The 26,058-nt window shown below is 39.8% G+C and overlaps 1 protein-coding gene across 6 annotated transcripts in view; it reads right to left on the bottom strand.

The window, feature by feature from the left end:
- The window catches only part of CUL1 (cullin 1), a 100,614-nt gene that overhangs the window by 22,671 nt on the left and 51,885 nt on the right, over window positions 1-26,058 (bottom strand). For all 6 annotated transcript variants that reach the window (XM_036121188.2, XM_036121178.2, XM_078059690.1 and 3 more), the window contains exons 3-9: window positions 18,663-18,837; window positions 16,396-16,563; window positions 12,026-12,076; window positions 11,727-11,817; window positions 10,610-10,773; window positions 5,731-5,893; window positions 4,694-4,824 (exon numbers count right to left, since the gene is read on the bottom strand). In XM_036121188.2, coding sequence (XP_035977081.1) covers window positions 4,694-4,824; window positions 5,731-5,893; window positions 10,610-10,773; window positions 11,727-11,817; window positions 12,026-12,076; window positions 16,396-16,563; window positions 18,663-18,837 — 943 coding nt within the window. The remainder of the gene's footprint in view (window positions 1-4,693; window positions 4,825-5,730; window positions 5,894-10,609; window positions 10,774-11,726; window positions 11,818-12,025; window positions 12,077-16,395; window positions 16,564-18,662; window positions 18,838-26,058) is intronic.

The following is a 26,058-nucleotide window of genomic DNA, read 5'->3' as shown; positions in this document are numbered from 1 at the left end:
AGAAGAGGATTTTGGTTCAACATAATATTGTAGATTTAATATACTACTATAGAGAAGAGGTTTCATTTCGCTTTGCTTATTAAAAAAAGGATGAAGAATGTGGAGTAAAACTGTCACAGCATTCAGAGGTATTTCTGAAAGACGGAAGTGCCGGGCCCCATGAGGGATGAACAGGAAAGGAGAGCGGGAAGAACATCTGGAGAACGAAGTCATGGGGCCCAGATGAACAACAGGGCGTGGGGGTGAGAGTGGGGGCAGGGACCAGAGAGAAAACACTTGGAGGGGCAGGGAAGGGGGCTCATCCTCATCCAACTCACTCATCAGAGAGGACAGAGCGGGGCCAGGGCCGGTAGGCAGGCGCCCTTACTGGTTCTAGAGGACGCTGAGGCCATACCCAGGCTCACTGGGAAACCCACCGTTTTAGCTTATGAATGTTGGCATGGGCAAAGGATGAGGGCAAAGTGGCATGTCCTACACAGCTGCTACCCTACCCCTAGCCCCGTGCTAAGGAACGGAGGAAGGAGAACGTGAATTCAAAATGAACCTGTAATACAGCGACTGGGCAGATGAGGTCACGGAGGCTGGATGAGAAGACAAAGGTGAGGCATTTCAATTTGGGATTCCTGCCATCAATCCCATCACAGGAGGCTCATAAATGCTTGTTGAATGAATGAAAACAAGGATTTCAATTTTATCTGCAATGTTTCTTGGCCCTTTGAGTGACAATACCAGCCAGCATCATGCAGCTAAGCTGCTCTGGCAGATAAATAACCCGAGAACCCAGCACAGGGCCACTGTGGGCTTCAACCTTGTACAGAGAACACCTGAAGGTGTGGGCTCTACTTTGAAGATGCTCTGCTCACGACCGAAGTGTACAGGGCCCGTCCTCCTCCTATATTTTAATACAGATTCTTTTTATAGTTACTGTATTGCCAAACACTGAACACATTTGGCCCATCTAGGTAAGCACATAGGGTCTTTCAAATTTTGACTTCAAACAGTTTCAATACCATGTCAGTGTGCTAATTTACCATGCTGTCCCACTCTTTCCAGTCCAGAAGCCACGGCTGGGGAAACTTGCCTATACAACAAACTCACCTATTTAAAATGATTTGTCTGGTTCTTTGTTCGGCTCTAAACCAGTTATAAATCCCATCCTTGAATATTTTTTGTGTACAAGGTTCCCAAAGTCCTACTGGTACCCAATGCAACGTTAGCTACTCCTGCGTCCGTTATGCAGGACTCAGCACATCAGCAGAGCATCCACGTCCCCAGTCGTGAGGCCCTGGAAAGGCTGGCGGGAACTCTCCCAGGCGCACTGAAATCCTGCCCGGTGGGGGGTAAGATGGACCCACACTGGTCTGCTCCGGCCCGTGCGGTCTGACGCTCTCCATACTCTGAGGAGCCCCGAGCCCAACTGCCGGCCCGCGCAGGTCCGAGCAGCGGCGCGCCTACACGTAGGCCGTGTGTTAAGGGCGCTCTTTCAGGGACACTTCACAAGGATGGCCAGTTCTTGCTTAGGTAAAGAGAGGGAGAGAGCATGAGGGAGATCCACCTTGGGCCAGTTCTTCAGGAAGAGCCTTTAATTTTAAAAATTTGTTTTTAACTATGAAAAAAAAACGCCTTAGGAAAACGCTCAGGTAGGTTTTGAAGACCAATACATAAAATATTATTTTGAATCCCATTACAAGTTTGAAACCTGTAGTGATTTCAGTCTAGGCCAAACTAATCGGTAGCAAATCTAGTTTTCTAATCAATACCTTTTCGTGGCCAGTTAAAGCAGAAGTCCAGCTTCTAAGTAAAATCATTTCTCTACTTGTGGAAACTTTACCTGTTTTGTTTGGTATGAACAGAATCATAGGACTACATAAGAAAACTTTTTAGTCCTTAAAGAATCATTTAAATAGTGCTTTCTACCACATTAAATATGCTCACTGTAAATGATTTTCATATACTATGATCCAACTCAATTGGGCAAAAATTTTCAAACTTTAAAAAAATTGTGTTCTCAAAGTAATTAAATCCCACTTAAAATTATGTATAATAATTTTTTTTATTAAGGCAAACAGTTTCTTTCCTCTGCTGCTTTTCCTCCAGCATGAGTGGGCTTTGGAAAACCATCATGGTTTGGGTTACAATGTATCTTTTACATTTGCCACATTTGTGATAAAAATACCTACTTAAAATTATTTAAGAGCTGTAATTATTCTTTCTTAAAGTTAAGTATTTAAACACCTACTGTGTGCCAGGCTAATAAGCACTGGGTACACATGCTCTTTCTTGAGCTTCAAGTTTCATGGGGTTTCCCATCACAGGTGAGTAAAGGAGGCAGGTATAACCCAGGCCCGGACGGTGGTGTAAGAAACTCACGAATCATTTAGACAGCACACTGCAAACTACGAGTCAACTGAAACTTTAAGATGGAAATTCAGGAAAAACTCTTGCAGAAAAGAGAAAAAGTATTTGCTTTCCCCAAAAAACATTTTTCTTCACAAAAACTTAGAAATTCACGAATTCAATATAAAAATGGTTTTTATGGAAATAATTATAATTAATGATGTATTATTTTATGATCAATAATGTGCTTATTGCTGACAGATGAAGGTTCCACGTATAAAGAAACAATTTTACTTAGAAACTAAAATTCTGCTTTAACTGGTCATGAAAAAGTAAATGTCAGATTTAAGATTCACCAAGTCAGGTGATCGTATCAAAAAGAAAGAGAAAACAATAGTACTTGAGAATTATAGCACGATTTATTTCTCCATCTAGGACCTTACTTTGGTTTGGAAAAGATGGGCATTAGAAGTAACACCCCATCGTTCCCATGAAAATAATCTAACTGTGTTCATCTAGACCATGGACCCCCTGAGGCCACCTCCCAGCAGAGATCATACACAACAGGACACATAAAAAAGCAAACTCTGCTTCATGTAGCTACTTCTCCAACCCATGTCTGATGAAATAACAGACTCACCACTTAACTCATTTCAAGGAAAATAAGTCATTTACTTGGCTCTGTTGCTCATGTGGCTAAACGGAGTTTTGAATTAACTACCGTGAAAACACATTATTGAAAAGTTGGTCCTTCCTGAAGCACACATGCGCGCGCGCGTCAGGCCCTTTAAAAAGGAACATTCAGTGTGGAAATAAGAAAAGCCATCAAAATATAAGGATGATTTTTAAATGAGTTTTTAAAAGGAAAACTGTCATCACTGCTGAGCACTTAGCACTTACGCACCAGATTTAATAAGCACTTTACACGTATTGTTTACAAAAACCCTAGGAGGTGGTCACCATCATTTTTCTTTTTTCTTTTTTTAAAAGATTTTATTTATTTATTTGACAGAAAAAGACACAGCGAGAGAGGAAACACAAGCGGGGGAGTGGGAGAGGGAGAAGCAGGCTTCCCGTGGAGCAGGGAGCCCAATGCAGGGCTCGATTCCAGGACCCTGGGATCATGACCTGAGTGAGCCGAAGGCAGACGCTTAACCGACTGAGCCACCCAGGTGTCCCCACCGTCATTTTTCTATTAAAACCCCCCCAACTGACAGAGCGAGGAAAAGCAAGTTAGCAGCAAGGTCACACAGCTGGAGCAGGGATCTGAACCCAGACAGACTGTCGGGGGCCACACTCAACAGGGCCAGGGTAACAACAGCCCCACGATCCCAACCCCGCGTGTCCCACTGCCGGGATTTCACATGCCAGCTTACACTGAAACCTGGACATCTCTTTCTCAATGCCCACTAAGCCAGGTCCCTTCCATCTGGGAAGTGCAAAATTAATTATTTTATCAACCCGGGAAGGAATGGGTTTACATTCACTCCATTAGTAATTCATAAATGTGTCAAAAGGGAAGCAGCAACCCATAAAAAGAAATCTTCCAAAGTTAACAGAGAAATGAAGATTTTAACAGATGTATTAAAGACGGTGTTGTCCAAAAAAAAAGACGGTATTGTAAAAAAAAAAATACAGTCCTGTCAAAAATAATTAACATTAAACACAATAAAAATCAGAGATTAAAACGTTTTCTGAATTAGACGTAAGAGCCAACTGTGTTCTAGAAGCTTTTCTTTATCAGTTCTCCCAAACACTACCAAATTTAAAGTGCACAACAGGGACAAAACTGAAGACAATTCACCCGTCTTTAGGAACACGTGGTACTCCCTACATAAAATTATCACCTGAATTACTGCTACACTAGCAGGAACATTCCCTGCGCCTCCTGGGATGGTGGGGTTCATGAGCAATACTACACATTTCAGGGCCTATCAGGGGGAAATAGCTCTGTGACCTTCAACGGAAGGGCAGTCCTCAGATCAAAGGCCCCAAGAGGTGCAGCCTGTGGCCCACGGGTACCAGAGGCAAGTGTCTAGGAGGCTTTAGGCTGTTTGTTCTATGGAAGAATCTTCTCTCTTCTAGTGTAAGGAATGTAATTGTGAGAAGAAATGAAGGAAAAAAATATCAAGAAATGACATCCTTAATGCCTAAAAGGTGCCAGAGGAAAGTTTATGGAGGAATTTACTAAACAAAGAGGTTTCTGAACCTTCTACTTTAAAAAGCCAAAACAAGGTTCCCCACTAGAGTTCTAGTGAAATCTTACCACTTGGATTTGTGAATGGAGGCACACGACACCTGCAGTTCCTGGTGGAAACAGTTAGGCTTGGCTGATTTCCAATTACATAGTACTTACATTTAAAGCAGCTTCTCCACACTTTTCAATTGCTGCAAGACCCTGATTATGAATGTGTGTCTCTAGAAGTTTTTTCAATTCTCCTAGGCCATCCTGGATTCTAGACACAAGATTATACATGCGACCCAAATCTGAAAGAAGAAGGTGCCACCTTAATGCACTGACACAAATTTTGCATATCCATCCCACTAAGTATGTATGTGTACTGTGATGACAGCCACCTTGAAATAAAACAATGGTGTTTTTAGATCTAAATAATCAAAAATGTTTTAATTATAACCAAATATTTTGTATTTAGTGTGTGTATATATATATATATATATGTTAAGCTGAAAGTAACAATGAAGTTGTTATTGTAAAAGTTTACTTTTTCCTTTACTATGAGAAACCAGCAACATAACAGAGAAAAATTTTATCAGGAAGTATATCTGATGCTTCCTAAAATTCTCAAGATTGAGATATTAGTTATGCTAGATATATAATAGGCACTCAAATATTTATTTTAAAAAATGAATAAATTTAAGGAATATTTATGAATACCCATCTCAACTCTACAAACAAATGAGTCACAAAAGGGCCCCCAAATTCTTCATTTAATATATGTATGGCATATGGTTAATTTATGAAGGCCAAAGAGAAAACTTTTGAATTCGAACATCAATCTTTTATTGAGCTCCTAACATATCCCAGTAAAACCTAAAGGGTAAAAGAAAGACTTTTACAAAACACTAGCCTTCACATCTTGAAGAATTTTCAAAATAAAAATCCTCAAGAACAAAATCAGGGGTAGTATCATTTAACACTAAAGTGTATGGAACAAGTTATATTCCAAATTGAACTGAAAAGATGTTCTTCCCCCAAAGTTACACCCAAAACCCTCTATAGAGGTCTGAAATCAATACACAACAAGGTACACACACATTAATCTTCTAAAAAATGACTGATGTTGGTCATGTGCAGAGTCCAGAATTTCAAACAACTTCAAAACTGCAGATCATAACAGACATGCACACACGTCTTGAGTCTGAGAGGCTCACCTTCATTTTTGTCAGCATCCAACAAATTCTGGAATTCTGTGTGGAAAATTTCCAAGTGTTTTTCAATGAGCACTTGCTCACACTTCCTGGCCAGTTCATCCTGCGTGCTTTCATGAAGGTAGACCTGGACTCTCCGCTGTTCCTCGAGCAGACGAGCCTCTGCCTGCAGGAATTCATTCAAGTGAATGGTCTGGATTCCTTCTTAAAGAATTGTTCCATGAATAATGGCAAATTCAACTCACAAACCTGCTCTAATAAATTAAGAGAAAAGGGAAGGGGTCCTTTGATTCTGGGTGAATGCCAACCATATTTAAGTGGTCACAATTTTCTCTGCAATATATTTCTACCTCCAGCTCCTTTTAAATGACTTATCAAGGTTATCATTGTTAGCAGTCCAAATGTGTTTATGTCAGCTTTCTTCCTTCAGATATGTGGCATTTCACCTTTTGGGGGTACTATCCCTACTTGACTCTCTGAGAAACCTGTGATCCTCCCTCATACACAGACACCATGTTCAGGACCCCTGCTTCCCACTGAAAGCTGCTTGAAGTCAAGAGTCACATGAATATATTCCCTGAAATGACCACATGGAAATCGTTATTAGTAATCAGACTTTTAAAAAATTAAAAACAAAACAAAACAAACGACCATCATGGCCTTCTCTTGCCAATCGCTGAGTACATGGCCCTGTAACTTTTGGATTATTTATGCATCTCAAGTTCTTACAATTCCCCTCAAGGAAGAGAGGAAAACAAAGATGTCATTTAACAGAGCAGCAAAATAAAAAGAAGTCCATATATTTTACAAAGTATTACCAGAAATGTGTGTGGTGTAAAGTATCACTAAGGAACCACTGAATTATCAAAGCAAGGACAAAATTTCATTGATAACCTCAAATTATTCAGGTGATCTGAATAAAAGAGAAAAACTATCTGGTATTGTAAAAGTGCTGTACTTTCTAAAATGATTTTAAATTTGGTATAATTTTGGAGAAATCTAGAAAAATTCAACTGGAAGAATAAATACCCAAGAGCCAAGAAAACAAAAGAAAAACGCAGGCAGGATTTATGCTGTCAAGAATTACTAACAATGGGACAATTATTTAAACAACAGAAGTTAGAACCTTATTACACATTCCAAATAGTGAAATGTGAACAACAAAATAAACTTGGGAATTATCTGTAGTATACATCAACATGTCAATGTCCTTAATATAGAATGATCTCTGAAAAATCGTAAGTATTACCAAATAAAAAATGTGAAAGGAATTTATAAAAGAAGAAATATAAAAAACCTAAAGTTTCTGGTAAGCGGGAACAAAAGTATAGCATATATGGCTAATGGAATACTACTAACCAGTAAAATAAATAAATATAAAACATGTTAATGTAACAAGTGTGTGTGTGAAACAAGTTACATAAAAACCTACAGAATTATTCCAATTTGGTTTTATTTATTTATTTAAAGATTTTATTTATTTGAGAGCGAGAAGGAGAGAGAGAGAGAGCATGAGGGGGGGGAAGGCAGAGGGAGAAGCAGGCTCCCCACTGAACAAGGAGCCCGATGCGGGACTCAATCCTGGGACTCCAGGATCATGACCTGAGCCGAAGGCAGTCGCTTAACCAACTGAGCCACCCAAGCGCCCCACCAATTTGGTTTAATATACATACTTAGCAATAGTGTCCCCTAAGCTTGAAGGTTTATGTTATGTTTACGTATTTTCCAAAAAGCCTACAACTAATGTATATATTTTTTCTGATTATGAAGTTATTGTGAATAGATATATTTTTTAAAAGATTATTTGTCAGAGAGAGAAAGAGCACAAGCGGGGGGAGCAGCAGACAGAGGGAGAAGCAGGCTCCTTGCCTCATTCCGTGACCCTGGGATCATGACCTCAGCCGAAGGCAGACACTTACCTGACTGAGCCACCCAGGCGTCCCAACAATAGGAGATCTTTATGTGCTTTAAGTCAGAAGTTCTAAGTTAAGCACATAGTGCTTCGAATCTAAAATTTCCCTAAGCCTGTTGTTACCTCGAGAATGCGAGCTGATATAGTACAGGACACACAAACTGAAAAGCACCACTTTTCCTGTTTGAAGTTATACATGATCACCTCGGGCAGCAAAAAACTCAACTGTCATAAACATTGCTTTCTCCTAAAATTTTACCCCTTCCCATATGAAAGATAAGGCTTTGGTGGCACTGCTGACTCCTTCTCTGGGGGAGCACCCCTGAGGGCTTTCCAACCCCTGTAGGACAGAGGGTAGCAGCATTCTACTGCAGGGCCCTTCCTGCGGGGCCAAGAGGGAAGGGAAGAGTAAACTGGCAGATCAGTGATTCCAAAGACACTGAAGAACAGAGGGGCCTCAGTGATAGCTTATTTTATAGATAAAGAAACCAAGGTACGAGGTGTTGCATCATTAGGTTTTAGGAAGGACAGCCATTTACACTCTTTGTGGATTCTCAGTCAAGTAGGCTCTTGATCATCGCCGTCCGATAATTATCGTAGAACACCAGGATCAAATCAAATTCAAAATGACTCAAGAAAATCAAGCAATTAAAGACTGTCCCTATTAATTCTATTAGGATTGGTTCACAGTGAAAACAAAACGAAAAACAGACCACAAAAGGTAAGCAAATTAACGAAGTGTATTTTATTTTTAACGTTTGTGTGGATGAGAGACATTAGTAACCTAGAATAGTTAACAAATCTTTTGTAGTACATTAGTCTCAATCACATGAGACAGCAGGATAGGTTACAAACCCTAATGTGGCTTAGGGCTGTTCATTCATCAAAGCCATCCCTACTGCAGAGAAGCCAAAGATTCTCAAGTTTCCACTAAAATATCCCTGGACATCACAGAAAAGGGAACGTAGACCCCCAGGGAATTTGCACATCTAGCCCAAACTGGCAGCTAAAAGCAGAATACTTGTCAAAGGCTCATTCTTTATCTCCATTTTGTTCATGAGTTTTATATTCATTATTTCCTGACATAATGTTTTAATATAATTCCTCCTCAAGTCATTAAATAAAATGTGCCCCCCTTTATCCTGTGATTTTGCATATTCTCAGGCATCTACTGGAGGCCGTGAATCAAGTATGCCTGTACTAGCAAACACAACACGCTTGCTCTTTGCCCAGCACCAAACGTATATATTACAAAATTATTATTCCCATTTTACAGATGAGGGAATGGAGGACCAGAAGGGTTAAGGTCAACTCCCCAGTAAATGGCTGAGTAGGGATTTAAAACTAGACTTGTAGCCTAAGGCTATAGGCAAGAGAATTGTTCACATGGTTAACTTCCAATTTTGTGCTTACAGATTCTCTGCTGGATTCTCCATATTATGGACTTCCAGAAGGTGACAGAAGTCATGTTTGGTAAGATCCAACTGGATTTGGGCCAAACCGTTAACCCTGCTAGAAAGGAATCCTCTGTAAGAGCACCAGGACGCAGGAAGGCAGGGTCACACCGGGTTGGAAACATCCAGACCACGGTAAGTCTTTGCTCCTCAAGCTGCCTTTGGTTCCAGGCCTGACTGAAAAACCCTATCTGCCTGTTTTGGGAGTGCTCACGTAGCTCTGGTCTCACGCAGAGGATGGGAACTGAGACCCCACAGATGTGTGCCCTGACAAAAGACCCCACCCTTAAGAACATCACCATACGCAGCAGAGTTCAAGCAGAGATGTGGGCATGAAAACTGCGCTGCCAAGCTAACACATGAAATAGGCAATTATGCTCGAGGTCAGCACACACAAAAGCTCATTTAACCCACAGACATACACAAAGAACTGCTACTATTTCCAAGTTTGAGACTTCTGAAGACTTCCATTTTTGTTAGGCTTTGAGATCTCAGAAATTTGTTAGTCAAGGACTTTCAACTTCAAACTTCTAAGGCCCACTTATAAGCACGATCTCCTATGGGAAAATGCAGCCAGAACATCACGCACAAACGGGGTGGGACGCATGTGCTCAGAGGCCCCCGCTGCTCCTACAGGGCTGACTTGCTAACTGCCCGTCTCGGCACGTGGATACGTGGCTCCATACTCACTCCCTTCGCTCTCCCCGTGAAGAAAGAATAAAGGCAAGGCAGAGATCAGACACAGTTAGCTCGGCCTCCCTGGAAATCCTGTCCATCTTGGCCAGGGGTCAGCGAACAAGAGCCTACAGGCCACATCCTGCCTGTGGGTAAAATTTCCCTGGAACACAGCGACACCCGTTTGTTTGGACGTTGCCATGGCTGCTGCAACAGAGACCACAGGGAGCAAGCGCGAAGTCAAACACAGTCGCTCCCTGACCTTCCCAGAATGGGTTTGCTGGTTCCTACCCTCAGTCACTCCTCACAGTGACAATCCAGGATACCTGTCTTCCCAAGAAAGAGAACCAAAAAAACTACTTCCCTGTAACATCGCTTAGCACAGAACTGATGATCCATCCCAGATTCTGTTGTTTCAGAAGCACCTCCTCTACTAGCAACTTGAAAGCTGTGCCGGAGACTGTCAGAGAGTATTTCAGACGCGGAAAAGCAAACAGCTAAAGTCTGCCAACCTAGGAATCGTTTCTCACTGACACAGGACTGCGGCTCCCATCAGATGTACACAGACACGCTGCGAGACGGCTCAGACCAGGGAAGTCGCACGGCTAGGACGGTTCCGTCCTCAGAGCAGCAGAGAGAACACTGAGCCGTGATTCTCAGATGAATTTATAAAAGCTGCCTGGGGCACCGGGAGAAGCGTCTGCACCTGCCTGACGCTACAGGACAATACGGCCTGAGAAATGACCTGTGCAAAAGCTGCCTACGTGAAAAAGAAGAATTCACTGGAGCAGCAGTAACTGTTTTAACTTCAGTCTACTCCAGGTGCCATAGTTAAGCTTACCTTTTTCATATACTCAGTAACTGGGTTCTGCTGCAAGAATTCAGTGCTCTCCCTGGTATAGAATCTCTCCGTGTCAGCCAAAAACTGAGATTCAAAGGACTCTTTATACACTGTCAGCGTAGGGCCCTTGGCAAATGCATCGTCTTCATTCAGCCCCAACTCCACTAGAAATAAATAGGAACTATATTTCAATTACCCCAGTTTTTGTTATATCTTATACAATATACCTAGGTGTGTAGCATTCAGTTTACGTTTAAGAGGTAAATGGACAATGATAAGGCCTAAGGTAAATCTGTTATTCACTGGTATTCAAGTACACTGTTTCAATGAAAGAAAAGACACAGAATCCAAGACATGAAAGCAAGTAATTCTGACCCATGGCCAAGCATGCTTCAGAGTTATCATGCAGTTCATTTAAAAAACGCTTATATTTCTAAAAGCTTAAAAATAATAAACATGACATTTATTTTTAATTGAAGTATAACTGACAAACAGCCTCCTGGTTTCAGGGGTCCATCACAGCGATCTGGTATTTGTGTACATTACAAGACAGTCCCCACAGTTAAGTCGAGTCCCCATCTGTCCCTTAAAGAGTTGTTATGATATTATTGCCTCCATTCCCAACGCTACACCTTATCCCCCCATGACTTATTTTATAACTAGAAGTTTATAGCTCCTAATCCCCTTCACCAATTTCACCTGCTCCCTAAAAAGGACTAAATTTAAACTTTCAGAGAAATACGATGTCACCTAAGTTTTTAAAACACTGCATTAGCTTATCGGTTTCTCAATCTCAATTTTTCAAGCTGACAGAGACTTCTGGTTATCATCCATTAATGACACTCTATCTTATTATATATACAGTAACTCAATATGAGACCAGAAGATAATTCAAATGTCTAATTCCTCAAAATTCCCTTCAGGTACAAAGATCAAACAATTCTTATGATGGGTAAAATCGAACAGAACCACATTAACTTCAAGAGGATTCCAAGCGCCCTTGTAAATGCAAACAATATTCTTAAATCTAAAATATCTGTAAATGAATCCGTCAGAACACTGTTACAACTGTCATTTGATATAAAAACTCTGAATAAATTAAAGGGAAACTGTTTACCGTAAGACTGTACAACTCCACTTATCAGTCTTGTATTGATGGTTTCACCGTTTCTTTCCTTTTCAATTAGTTTTAAAACAGCATTCGTTACCTTTAGGAAGGATAAGGGAAAAAAAGACAGGTAGGTCATAGACTACAGTATGCGTATTACTACACATCTCTCAGACTGAGCTCATTAGACAATGCAAGATGAGAGATACTCGAAGGACATTCTTAAAGGAAGGGGAGACAAGGCCCAAGGAACAAATCTGTGAGGGGTTTTGAAAGGAAAACATGGACACACTCACACAAGTTGGTACCTGTTTATTCAGTGGCCTGAACAGACAATCTCTCCAAGTCACCAATGCAAGCTGGATGAAAAGAAAAAGGAGAAGCATAAGATGTCTATACTTTTACTACGTTTTTCTAAGACTGAAGTCATAGGAATCAGCCTGAATCTCATTGATCAATATTTCTAGATTATAACTGGGTAACAATCTATCATCATGATGAAATGAGAGACACTCTGAGTTAACAACTTCAGGAAGTATCAGAGTACAGATGTTTGTTAGCTCACATTTTAATAATTAAGATAAAAAGAAAATCTGGATTTTTAGGAGAAAATACACATCAGCTTACAGGACAACAGGGGATTCAACTTCTAACACTATTCCCTGGCCCAAATTTAATTTCTGACCTAACACACTTAATGAAGATAATTCCATTTATCATAGTTTCCTGATACTCAGTAAAATAAGTAACAGACAATAAAAAATTAGCAAGTTCTGTATCTTAATTGTGGTGATTTATGTTGCATGGATGCATACAATTGTAACTGCACCAACATGGACACTTTACATAGATGCAGTTTATTATACATGAATTACTCAGATTTCCCATTTTTACTTGTATTCATGTGTCTGTTTGTGTGTGTGTGGGGGGGTTCTCTGATACATTTAAAAAAGTTTTTAAAACTTCCCACAGAGGTAATACCAGAAAATCACTCTAAAAATGTCCCCCACAAGAGAAATGTTATAATTCGTTCATGATTTTTAAGCTGTTTGTTAAGAGAGCTACTTCTCAGAGTAAAATTCAAATTTATAACAATTCAGTACTCAATACAAACAGCTGAGGAACTCACTTAAACATAAATGCTTTCAGTCTTATTTTCCCCAAATTTAACCACAGATAGAGCTGGGTTTATGTAAGATCTGTATTTCAGAAAAGATTATAATGTAATTTAATTTATATAATGAACTGAATGATATTTCTACCACAGGAAAAAAGACAGCATGAAAGCAATATTTAAGAGAAAATTATTTTTTAATTTATTACTTAAATTTTTAATTCCAGGATAGTTAACAGAGTTATATTGGGTTTCAGGTGTCCAACAATTCTACATATCACTCACTGCTTGTCACGGTGGGTGTACGTCTTAACCCCCATCCCTTATTTTCCCTGTGCTCCCACCCACCTCCCCTCTAGTAACCATCAGCTTGTCCTCTATAGCTAAAAGTCTGTTTTTTTTTCCCCCCCAGGCAAAGAACTTTAGTAACCTTGTTTCAAACTTTATTCCCAGGCTTCTTCAGCTTAATTAGCTGCAAAGAATGAATTGTGTATAAGCAAAAACTGAAAAGAGCTGCAGTGTCCAAGGGGCTTGGGCACTCACTAAAAATATTAGAGATCTAGATTTTATCAGATCCGTGAACAAAATTTTAAAAAGCAGGCATAATATAAAACAGCAGCTCCCAGTAACTTCTTCAAGTTTTATCTTCTTCAGAAGTTGACTCAATTCAATTTGCTTCATTCCTGGAAGCTTCATCAAAATTCTCCACAAGATCTGGAACTTCACCAGCGTCATCCTCTCTGGTAGCAAGTGGTGCTTTTCCGTCCATGGACTGTGTGGCCAGAGCTTCAACCAGTCTTCTTCAACTAGTCAGACTGTCTGCACCAAGTTGGTTTAAGATCCTGGGTAGCATTTCTGTCAGCCGCTTTGTGCCAGCATGGCCTGGAATGGTGAAAGTGTTCCCTGCCAGCGATGCCTGAACTTTGGGGTGGCTAGAGGGGATTCACTGTTCCTTGGTTTGTGAACATATTCACTTCCTCAATACCAGAGATATTGTTTACCCCTAACTTCTTCAAGGAGAACTGAAATTTTTTATCATCTGCTGTAGCCATTCTATGAACCACCTTCTTTCGGCGAGCAGTTCCTTTCCCACCAATGCGCACTTGTGCTTGCAGTTTGGGGAGTTTCTCCTGGTTCATGATAGTTTCTTTCATCTTGTTGGAGTGGAAATGGGACTGCGCAGGGGAAGAGGGTTGGTGCTCAGGGGGTCTCGGTGGGACCAGCTGAGATTAGGTGTACACACGGGGACACAAGGTGGCAGCTCAAAAGTGTGGTGTTTAGTTTGTCTCTTTTTCTTGGTTTGTTTCTGAAGTTCCGCATATGAGTGAGATCATATGGTGTTTTCTTTCTCTGACTTATTTTGCTTAGCATAATACTTCAGATCCATCTGTGTTGTTGCCAATGGCACGATTTCATTCTAAGAGAAAACTATTTTTAATAAAGTATGAACAATACATACTCGGGTAATATTAGCATAAAAATAAGATTTCAGAATTAGAAACTATGATATCCAAAAAGATGCTGGAAAGGAAGAGCCTCATTTTTCCGGAGCAATGCAACCCTGGGGCAATTGTTTGGAAAATACATTTTCCCTGTGCAAATTCTCTGTTGCTGTTCGTTCTCAACTCTTCAGACTTCTTTAATGCAGGAGTGAGGCAGGAGGGAAAATGCGATGCCATGGCCATGAGCTTCTAGTAAAGACATTCTACACCTTCAAAAATAACTTTTTTCCAAACATTTTTCTAAATTAAAACAGCCTTAGACAGCTCTAATTTGACTCTGGATAATTTGTTACTTTGAAGAAGAAAGGAAGAAGAGCTGGCAAGATAAGAAAGAAGGGCCAATGGTACACCACAGAGAGTTCAGAGGAAGAGAGTCAGGGAAAAAAATCTTGCTCAATCACTTTAATGTATCAATAATGAAATTAATTTATGTTCTCTAGTGGACATGAAAGGAAAACAACAACTTTCTACAATTAAAAAAGGAAGAAAGAATTATCAGGAAAAAAGTAAAACTTATTATTTCTTGACAAATCATCCCCACCTTCTGGAACTTCGGGAAAATACAATGAGAGATCACTGTGCCCAACTATCCCACTGTGTCAACTGATGCTTGAACTTTAAACAAATTCATCAGGTTCACTGGAAGAGCACACAGAGCAAATTCTATTTCTAGATAGCGATATTAATCAGCCTCTGCTAAAATGTATGCTGCATATTATATTTCCAAATGGTAACTACGGGATTTAAGGATGTAGAAAGTATGAATTTTCAAAGTAAATAAAAAAATAAAATTAGTCGAATCTTGAGGTATACTTGTACTTCTTTCTTTAACTGTTCTTGAATACAGCACACAAAAAGTTATAATGATTTTTAGGAGTCTGTGATGTTATTGTGGGGTACACGCGGTGTTTCAGGTGAAGGTGGCAACCAAGAGGAAATCAACCCAAATCACACGGATTCCCACACTGACAACTTTCAGTCTTAAGAAAGCATTTGTAAGTGGAAAAGAAAAGGGCAAGTACAAAAGCCTCAAACCAAAACCCTAAATCTAGAAAGTTTTGCGAAAACTATACAAGCAAGTACCTTTATGAAGTAACAGTTTGGCACAGAAACTGAACTATATAAGTGATAAGAGTCTGTCACTCATCTATGATATATTATGTTTTTCTTTTATTAAATTTGCAAATAGTAAAGCAGTAAAGTACTGCTATTACACCAACATTCTTGGATATGGAGAGAATCTCATTATGCAGAACTTGACATTTTCCCCACCACCGGTTCCAGAAGAGTACAGTGTGTGCACCTGACAGCCCGTTCCGTGCTCAGGTCCTCCCCTTCACTGCGTTATGACATCGGCACTCCCACGTGACTGCACATCAGACCCAGCTCGAGGGCTTGCTACCACACACTGCTGGGTCCCAGCCATCTGCATTTCTAACACGTTCCCAAGGGTCCAAGATGTGGTGGGTTTGGGGACCACACTTTGGAAACCTATGGGCCTAGAACAAGCTTCTTCCCTGACTGAAGAAACATATTAATGAAGATGATTTAATCACTCAAACTTTACCTTTTCAAAATCTATTCTCATGGGGTCTAAAAGAACCTCTCAATTTTCTGTCAGATTATTTTGTAAAGTGAGAGGGTAGGAGGACATCTCACGGCACAGTCCTCTCCTTGAACAGTTTCCCAAACCACAAGACCCTGAGGGCTGATCCGTGAGGCCAGGGGCTGCATTTGCCAGACACGGCCAGCGTGTGGGACGTCCAACGCTAAAACTGGGACAGTTCCAGGCTCAACTGGATGGCTGTGAAATAACTGCAGAAGAAACTTGCTATCAGTCAGTGCAGAAGTATGGAGGCTGTATTTTAGAACTCCAGTTTATTCATCCTTCCCCTTTCCTGCCACAAGATATTTAAGGGTCCTTTATTGATAATTAAAGCAAAAGAAATTAGCCTACTCTTCTGAAAATAGCTTCATATTTGCCTAGATTCCTCTACTGACAGGGTGAGGTATCACTAAGAAAATACACATGTGAAAAGTGTTTAAAAAATATATATCTCACAGAATAGATCTCATAGATTCCTTTTCGTCCCTCGTCACACTCACGGCGAACCCAATGTCTGTTGAGGTAGGCACAAATTCCATTCAGCACTTTGCTGGAAAATCGATAATCCTCCCATTGTTGAGTGTAGAACTTCAGTACACTCTCATCCATCAAATCTTCTCCGTCCTACAAACGAGTTAACTCAAGCTTTAAGGACTAATCACATGATAAAGATAAAAATTAACTAAAACAAATCTACTGCATTAAAATACATTGATGTGTTTGGTTTTAGATGAGCTTTTTATTTTGTACACAAAAACATACTCATTAATACCAATTCTCATCGGACTATAGCTTGTGAGAATCAGACTAAAGAGAATTCTCATAAAAATTTTTTCAAACTGCAACTTTTTCATTGGTATTAAATATGCACATACAATCATACAAAGAACCTGGAACTTTTATTTATTTATTTTTAAAGAACCTGAACTTTTAGAATGAGAGTAATTCGTTTTTATTAATAAGAAAGGAATTTAGCTCAAAATCATCCCTATTTTTGATATTTTCTATTAAAAATTAAAATGTCCTATGACCACAGGGCCAATGCTATTCGATTTTTTAACGCATCTTTTTCATTCATTAAGTGTATCTAAAAATGATAAATGTATAGTTTTTGTGGTAATCTGTTACATTTCTGTACAAATAAAGTATAATGGTGCAATATTCCTTCTTCTTTAACAAGACCTCAAGGGGAAAATGTGCATTCATCAAAATTATTTTTACCAAGATTTCCACAACTTAAACCACAAATTTTTATGTGAAGGACCAACTTGACATTTTTTTCTCAGGTGTTAATGACATCCACAAAGCAAAGCCTACCCTTTAAAAACTGCAGGTTCCACTGCAGTGTCCCTGATAGATCCTGCGGCAGAAAAGCACCAGACGTGAGGCAGAAGGGAGGCAGCCCCACCAGGAACTAAGGCAAGCCACCCCCTCGCTCACCTCCGAGTCTTCAGAGTAAGAAGCGAAGTCCCACACATACGCGGTACGCAAGTGATCCAGCAAGCTGCGTGGAAACCTGACCACATCCTGATACAACCACATTTTTGTTTATTTAAATTTAAATAAGGAATGAACTATAAAATGTAAAGCTAAGCCACTCTGGATTATAGTACATGACCTTTTTTTTTTTTTTTAAAAATGCAAAGATATCACTGATACAGCACGGCTACCAATACTTTCATACAGCACCAAATGCTACTGTTCCTCGCTTTAATGCTGAAGAATAATTAATTCCAGTGTTCACTTTACAAAGTGTTATGAATAAACATAAGGACACAGTGGGCTCTGCAAAACATTAGAAACACTGTTTAGGGAACACGAAAATTTTAGTCACAATTTGTGGTCAATCAACTATGGTCTGTTAGAATGATATTAAGTTTCCAATTACCTTGTAAAATACATTAAGAAAACAATTTTGAAGCATGCTGGAATTTTTGCCTATTATCTGTGTAAATAAAAAGTCTTTGCAGGATATGCACAGAGACAGACTTCCCAGGGCAGAAGGTACAGGTGTCTTCACTCACTCTATGTGATATGGGAAGCACGGGATGAAGGAGCCACTTGCCCATCCTGTGGCTGGACGGAAGGCATCACACTGCCTTTGTTACCGAGGAGGGAGAAGGCAGAAGATGAAGGGGAAAAACTCCATCACTGCCCGAGCCACGGCTCGGAGCAGGAGGAACCCATATTTGAAGGCCAGGGATGTTCGTAGAGAAACCCATCCTAGCCAAGGGCACGATCTCATTGTCGTTCTGAAATATACTACATGACCGTGTGTAAAAGGCAAGGTCACACTGGAAAAATGCGAATGCCAAAGGTTAGATAACCTTATAATCATTTATACATTTGTATACAGAACAACATACTGGGTTCAATACACAACATCGGTATTCATAATTATACACTTGAAATTAAAAGATTCATCAATTTCTAACAACCAAATATAAAATGGTTAGTAATTTAAGGGAAGTACTACTATGGTATAGCTATCAAAAACTTCTCATTAACAAATTAAAAAAGAGAAAAGGGCTTATGAAAGTTTCATCTTCACAACAGGTAAAAGACTAAGCAATAGCAAAGTATCTTCACGCACACATCAATGCCGGAAAAAATGAACACATAACAGTGAGAGATTTAGCATTCAATCAAGTTAGAATCATCATTTCACTACTACTTTTTTACATTCTATTATAAATGGTCAGCACATGTGTTAAACATCTTACCTTAAGAAGATTTGTCAAGTAATTCTTCAAAAATTCTTTAAGCCGTTTGTATAATTCCAAGCCAACAAACTGAGCTCCCCCAGGCGTCTGTCCCTTTTTCGATTTGGAAGGAGGGACGCCAGCCCCTCGGGCTTGGTTTGACTGGTGAACACTCGTGCAGTAGTTATAAACATGACTTGGAGAAAAGTTAAGGAAATCAACATGCATCATCAATGTCAACAGTGATTAATACTGACATATTTTTAAAAAAATATATTCATACCAATATTTTCCCACTCTATCAACAAAAATCTGTTAAAACTAGAGTGGAAAAAAGATTCCATTCAACACAATAAAGCTGAAGTCAACCAGCCCCAGGACTTACAAGCTTGTCTGCAGGCCCAAGGAGCAGTCTGCTGAGAACGATGGAACGTTCTGAGGAAGGTCGCCTAAGGAACACAGGACCTTCTAAGATCATGTCATGTGACTGACCTTGTGGGATATTGTCCTGAGAGTGTATCAGAAGGCATGAGAACTGGCAACTGGTACAAAGGTTCCAAATGAGAGAAAAAAGCAATTACCTCCTTCAAGAAAAACAAAAAGCTATAACCATAGTCTATTATGATGCCTAGCTGTATTTCTAAAAGCATACATTATATCAAAATAACTAAAACTTTATTTTAAAATTATTTATAAATGAATTTAAAGCTATGCTTTGCAGATGAAGGGCAAAAAGCAGAAGAAATGGCAGTGCAAGCGAGCTCTTATTACCACAGAAAGTCACAGGTGTGTAAAACCAACCAATCACAGACAGCAGGGCTTGTGCACGGCTAAGAGGGCTAGAGGTGGGCTGGAGATGGGCTGGAGATGCGGGACTCACAGAAGACACAGACAGAAAGACAGCAGCTGTGCGGGCTGCCGCGCATGGGAGACAGGGCAGCTAAGGCAGAGAACCACTCAGACTATTTCAGTTTGCAGGCAGTATTTCTGGGCTAAAGCTAACTGAAAGACAACAACACTGATTCAGAAAGAAAAATCCCTAAGACAAAATATTCTGGCCTATTTGTTTCAAGTCGGTGGGTAAAGACAGAGGAGATTTCAAAAAATATTCCATACTCCAAAATACATCACAAATGGATTAAGAATTAAAATATACAAACCGAAACCATAAAACAAATACACACAGACATTTTCCTGATCTAAGGTTGGGGAAGGGTTTTCTTAGCAAAGTCATCAAAGCACTTAATCTGAAATTTTGAAAATATTTCAGGAAAAGGTATCTTCAATGAGTTACTATCTTTAAGCAATTAAAGTAATTAAAAACAATGTGAAAAAGTTAACCTCCACAGGAACATGGGCAGAGTGTACCAAGAGAAAATCCCAAAGCTGAAAAAAATACCTACTAATGGCCAAGTCTGAAAAAAAAAAACAAAAAAACTTTAACCTCAGCAGTAATCAAAGAACTATGCCTTAAAACAATGAATCATTTTATTAAATGTTTCAAATGTACAAGAATGGCAGATTTTAACACACGGTGAACTCTCATAAACTCATGATCCAGTTTGGACAAATCTCATATTCCCATGCTTGTCTCATTCCACCTACATCCCACCTCAAATTTTTAGGAAATTAAATAGGACAGATTTTGCAACAGACCTGCTTAGTGTTCCTCCCTAATGCCACTCCTCCTTCCACTTTCCCTGGGGGCAAACAGCCCCATGATTTGGTGCACAGCATTCCTGGGAATGTCTTCATAGCTTGCTGTGAAACTGTGCACAAAATCACTATTCCGTCTATACTCAAACGCTGGATACAGTACAGAGCTACAAGAAATTACCCATCTTCCTGTCCACGGACCCCACCAATGATCACTTACTTGGTGGGTTCCAACTTGGGGCATTTACAAACAAAGCTGCAGAGAACAGTACTAGCAAGTTCCCTCACATACATGTTTGAGTTTCTCACAGTACAGAACTGGCAGGTGACAGGAGAGGGCCGCCATGCACTTGATGACACCTTGTCGGATGTGCACGAGTCACCGGCAGCCACCAGTGGTGCACGCATTTCACTGCCTACATCCGAATCATGGCTCGTCATGGTTTTCATCAGCATTTGTATGATTACAAGGAGACTAAGCAGCTTAGGAATTTATCATTTTCATTTTCTCTCCCGTATATTCTCTGTCCTATCCCTCATAATCTTTTCAAAAACAGAGTTTGCTCAGACATTGATGATGAGAGTATAACATGATACAGTCACTTTGGAAAAATTTGGCAGTTTCTTACACAAATGGTGGAAGACGCATGGAGCAGAATACTACTCAGCAGTTTAAAAAATGAACTGCTGGGGTGCCTGGGTGGCTCAGTCGTTAAGCGTCTGCCTTCGGCTCAGGTCAGGATCCCAGGGTCCGGGTATCGAGCCCCACATCGGGCTCCCTGCTCAGCGGGAAGCCTGCTTCTCCCTCTCCCACTCCCCCTCCTTGTGTTCCCTCTCTCGCTGTGTCTCTCTCTGTCAAATAAATAAATAAAATCTTAAAAAAAAAAAAAATGAACTGCTGATACATCTATCACAAATCAGTCTTAAAAACATGTCGAAGGGAAAAAGCCAGATATGTATGGTTCCATTCATAGGAGGTTCTCAAACAGGCAAAACTCATCTATTGATAGAAATGAGGAGTGATTTCTAAAAATGAGGAGTGATTTCTTCTTCCTTGGAGGGTGAAGACTGACCATCAGGGGCTCCAGGGAACTCTCTGTATCTTGAGTAGGATACCGTTTACCTGGGCGTATATACCTGTCAAAAAATTCAAAGTATCCCCTTAAGATCTCTGCATTTTGCAGTAGGTGAATTTTGCCTGAAAAACATCTTTAAAAATGTAAGCACGTAATAAGTATTACAGACTGACAAATACTGAGCTTTCTCTTTGACTTGGCAGTTTACTGTGAAAATCCCTACTGTTATCAATTATATTGTCCAGTTATTATCTTCTTGTAGTCGGTAGCCTAACTTTTTTTTATGGAAAGCACCATATAAAGAGAAATTCTTAATCTGTCATCATCAAATTTTCACAGATTTTCTCCTATGGCTTACACTTTCTTAGGAAATCCTCTTCTCTGCTAAGGCACCAGTACTAGTGCATTTTCTTCTACATCTGATTTTGCACTGAGATTTCTTATCTCCCTAAAGTAAAATCGTATAAGAAGAAATATAATTTTATATTTCTCTGCATGGATATGCAATGATTCACAAACCACGTATGACATGATCTATCCTTTCTCCACTCTAGGTATTGCTGCTTCTAGAAAACTGTCCGTTTCAGCGAAGTTTTCAACTACACTGTCCATTTGTCCAGTCTTCTCTTCTAAAAAACCTGTTCTGTGATGTAAATATTTTTATGATTAATCGTTCAGAGAACCAGTTTAGGGTTTATTTTTATTACTCTATTTTTTTTGTTCCTTTTTATTTTATTTTTTTTTTTAATTTATTTGCGAGAGAGAGAATGAGAGACAGAGAGCATGAGAGGGAGGAGGGTCAGAGGGAGAAGCAGACTCCCTGCTGAGCAGGGAGCCTGATGTGGGACTCGATCCCGGGACTCCAGGATCATGACCTGAGCCAAAGGCAGTCGCCTAACCAACTGAGCCACCCAGGCGCCCTTTTTGTTCCTTTTTAATGTACTTCTTTATTCTCTAGAAATCCTTGGTCTGTTAGCTTTGTAATTTTTGTTCCTTTTAATATAAGCATTTAAAACTACAGATTTTCTTCTTCACATCAACTGGTCTGATATGTATGGGTTTTCCTTACTGTTCAGTTGTATTTTCTCTTTTCCATTATTAGTTCGCTTAAGAGTTATTTAGGATTTTTTAGATTTCCAAAGTGACTTTTTTTTTTTTTTACCTTTTAAAAACCGCATAATTTCGGGCGCCTGGGTGGCTCAGTTGGTTAAGCGACTGCCTTCGGCTCAGGTCATGATCCTGGAGTCCCGGGATCGAGTCCCGCATCGGGCTCCCTGCTCAGTAGGGAGTCTGCTTCTCCCTCTGACCCTCCTCCCTCTCATGCTCTCTCTCTCAAATAAATAAAATCTTAAAAAAAAAAAAAAAAAAAAACCGCATAATTTCATTTTAGAATTAATCAGAGAATGTTATTTGACAGTTTCTTTCTTTCTTTTTATTTATTTTATTTATTTGAGAGAGAGAATGAGATAGAGAGAGCATGAGAGGGGGGAGGGTCAGAGGGAGAAGCAGACTCCCTGCTGAGCAGGGAGCCCGATGCGGGACTCGATCCCGGGACTCCAGGATCATGACCTGAGCCGAAAGCAGTCGCCCAACCAACTGAGCCACCCAGGTGCCCACTTTGACAGTTTCTTTAAAATGGGATAAGAGCTATAGCTGAATGTGTTTTCTTTACATGTGCTTGAAAAGAATGTCCATTCTCTAACTGTTGGATACAGGGAACCATTAGAGCAAGTTGGTCAATTCTGTTTTTCAAATCTTAGTGATTTGTTTATTATTGAGAATTTTTTTATGGAAATCTCCCTAATTATAGATTTGCCAGTTTCTCTTATATGTCTCTAAAATATCTGTCATATATTTTGAGGCCGTTAACAAGTGTATAAACTTTGAATAATATCACTGATTACTTGTTCTTTTTATCACTAGGAGGTAACTGTGTTTACTCTTCAAAATAGTGCCTTAGAAAGTCCACTGGATCAGATGTCAGTATGGTTACTCCTATCTGGTTAGAATTTACCTCAAATATATTTGTTCCATTTCTTTATTTGCAACTTTTACATCTCTGTGCCTTGGTGTGTCTATTGCAAACCACAGCAAAATGCACTCTTGGAAAAAAAATGTTGGGAGTCTGACGGTCTCTGATGGATAAGTTTGGTTTTATCATAAAACCAAAATATAAATGTACTGTTACATACTGTTCTATACATTGCTATTTGGATTAATTTTTACCGTCTTGTTTTTTTTTGTTTGTACTTTGTTTTCTTCTTTTCTTTCTATTGGATTGATGGATTCCTTATTCTGCTGTAGTTTTTACATCATTCTGGAGTTAATGCACTTTATTTGGTTATCTTGAAATTTGACATGCATACTTTGCCTTTCACCAGTTCTGGAAAATTCTCGGGTTGCCATCTCTTCAAATATTTCTGTTCCCATATTTTCTAATACATGTATGTCAAACATTTTCATGTCACCTTCCATACCTCAATTCATGTCTTCAGTTCTGTTCCATCACTTTCTCTTTGCCCAAACTTTCTAGTTTTTCTTGATTTTCCATCTAGTTAAGTGATTCTGAAAGAGCCTGTGTCAAATTTGCTGTTTACTTTTAAACATTTTATTTTACATCTATAGAATTTTCTGGTTTTTTTCCTCCCTCTCCTAGTTTCTAGTTTCTTTTTAAAGTCTGTCTTATTTCTCCTGTCTTGTACCTTTGTATTTTTGATTCTTTTTGTAACCGGTTTTCACATACTTAGAGGCACCCTCTAAAGATCCTTTTGTTCGACGTTCTTGGGGCTCCCATTCTGCCGTTCACTCTATGTGACTTGTTCTCGTGGAATCTCTCCTCTGCTAACTTTAATTTCCCAGCTTGGGGAAATCCCCTCCAAAAGCTGGTAATACAAACTCAAACCCAAGGTAACAAATTCTCAAGACAGACGTTCTCCACTCCCCTCACATCCAGAACTTGGCTCAAACTACTTTCTAGTTGCCTCCATGGCAGAGTGAGTCCATTACTTTTCCAGTTCACCTTGTCACTGAAGATTCCCATGGAAACAGCAGCTTCACCCCTCCTTGCCCAAATACAAGGTTTTTCTATTTTTCCTTTCTTTCTTTTCTTCTTTTTTTTTAAGATTCCATCCATTCACCTGACAGAGAGAGAGAGAGCGCACAAGCAGGGGGAGCGGTAGGCAGAGGGAGAGGGAGAAGCAGGCTCCCAGCTGAGCAGGGAGCCCGCCGTGGGGCTCGATCCCAGGACCCTGGGATCATGACCCGAGCTGAAGGCAGATGCTTAACTGACTGAGCCACCTAGGCGCCCCTCCAAGAAATTTCTTAGGATACCTTGTTCAGACTTTTTTTTTAATATATATATTTTTAAGATTTTATTTATTTATTTGACAGAGAGAGAGGGAACACAAGCAGGGGGAGTGGGAGAGGGAGAAGCAGGCTTTCTGCTGAGCAGTGAGCCCGATGCGGGGCTTGATCCCGGGACCCTGGGATCAGGACCTGAGCCGAAGGCAGATGCTTAACAACTGAGCCACCCAGGCGCCCCCAGACTGACTTCTATTTCACGGCAATATATGCATCTCCAGCTATTAAATTAACAAAGGTCTTAAAAAAAAAATTAAGCCCAATGACAGCTGAAGTGCAGGAAAATGGGAGCTTCAGAGCATACACAATTACGATTTTTCTGGAATAAAATTTGGAAATATTCGAAAGCCTTCAAGTGCATTCCTTTTGATACAGCAGTTATACTCTTAAGCATTTATCATGGGGAAATTATCACAGAAGTATAAAAATACTCAGTTAGTAAACTATCACAGCATTGTTCACAATCGCAAAAACCTTGTAACAATCTACTTGGCAAACATAGGGAATTAGTTAAATACACTGTTGGATTCACCTGAGGATACAGTACTCAGCTTTTAACAATATCATAAAATATAGAGTGGTTATAAAAACTGCAATGTATTTACCAAATTTCATCTAAGACACCAATCATAATATATCATTACTTTAAGTACCACTAAGAAAATGCTGTCCATTAAAATATGACATTCTTAGATGGAATTTTTATATTTACTTACTTAAAGATTAGCTGTTTAGACTTAAACAGATTTATCCTAACACTCTTTGTAAGTAAAGTTAAATGAACTGTTTGAGACATTCCTAAAAGATTTCACACACTTTTACTCTGCTGAGTCTTTAATGACCCTTGTTAAGGAGGTGTTTTCCACCTACCACCATCCTCTGGCTCACTAAGTGTGTCAGCCACTGCCCAAGAGATGTCCACAGAGGAACCAAGGATTTCCTTCTCATCTGGCTCCCACCCATTTTATAAGTTTTGGTCCTAAGCTTGCATGATATTGAAAGTTTTTTTCAGGGGCACCTGGGTGGCTCAGTTGGTTGACTGTCTGTCTTTGGCTTAGGTCATGATCCTGGGGTCCTGGGATCGAGCCTCCTGTTGGGCTCCCTGCTCAGTGGGCAGTCTGCTTTTCCCTCTCTCCCCTCTCTCTCAAATAAATAAATAAAATAAAATTCTTAAAAGTTTTTTTCAGGGCAGATTCTTCAGAAGGTCCATAATGGTTTGCTGACAGAACAGGGTGCAGCCAAGTCCGCAGGTGCAGGTAATGACCACTGTGTCATGACTGACATCTGACTGACTATGGTACCATGCCACCCACATGAGGATGCAC

The sequence above is a fragment of the Halichoerus grypus genome, chromosome 12 (assembly GCF_964656455.1).
Source record: "Halichoerus grypus chromosome 12, mHalGry1.hap1.1, whole genome shotgun sequence".
Lineage (NCBI taxonomy): Eukaryota > Metazoa > Chordata > Mammalia > Carnivora > Phocidae > Halichoerus > Halichoerus grypus.
This window is presented reverse-complemented; position numbering and strand designations above follow the sequence as displayed.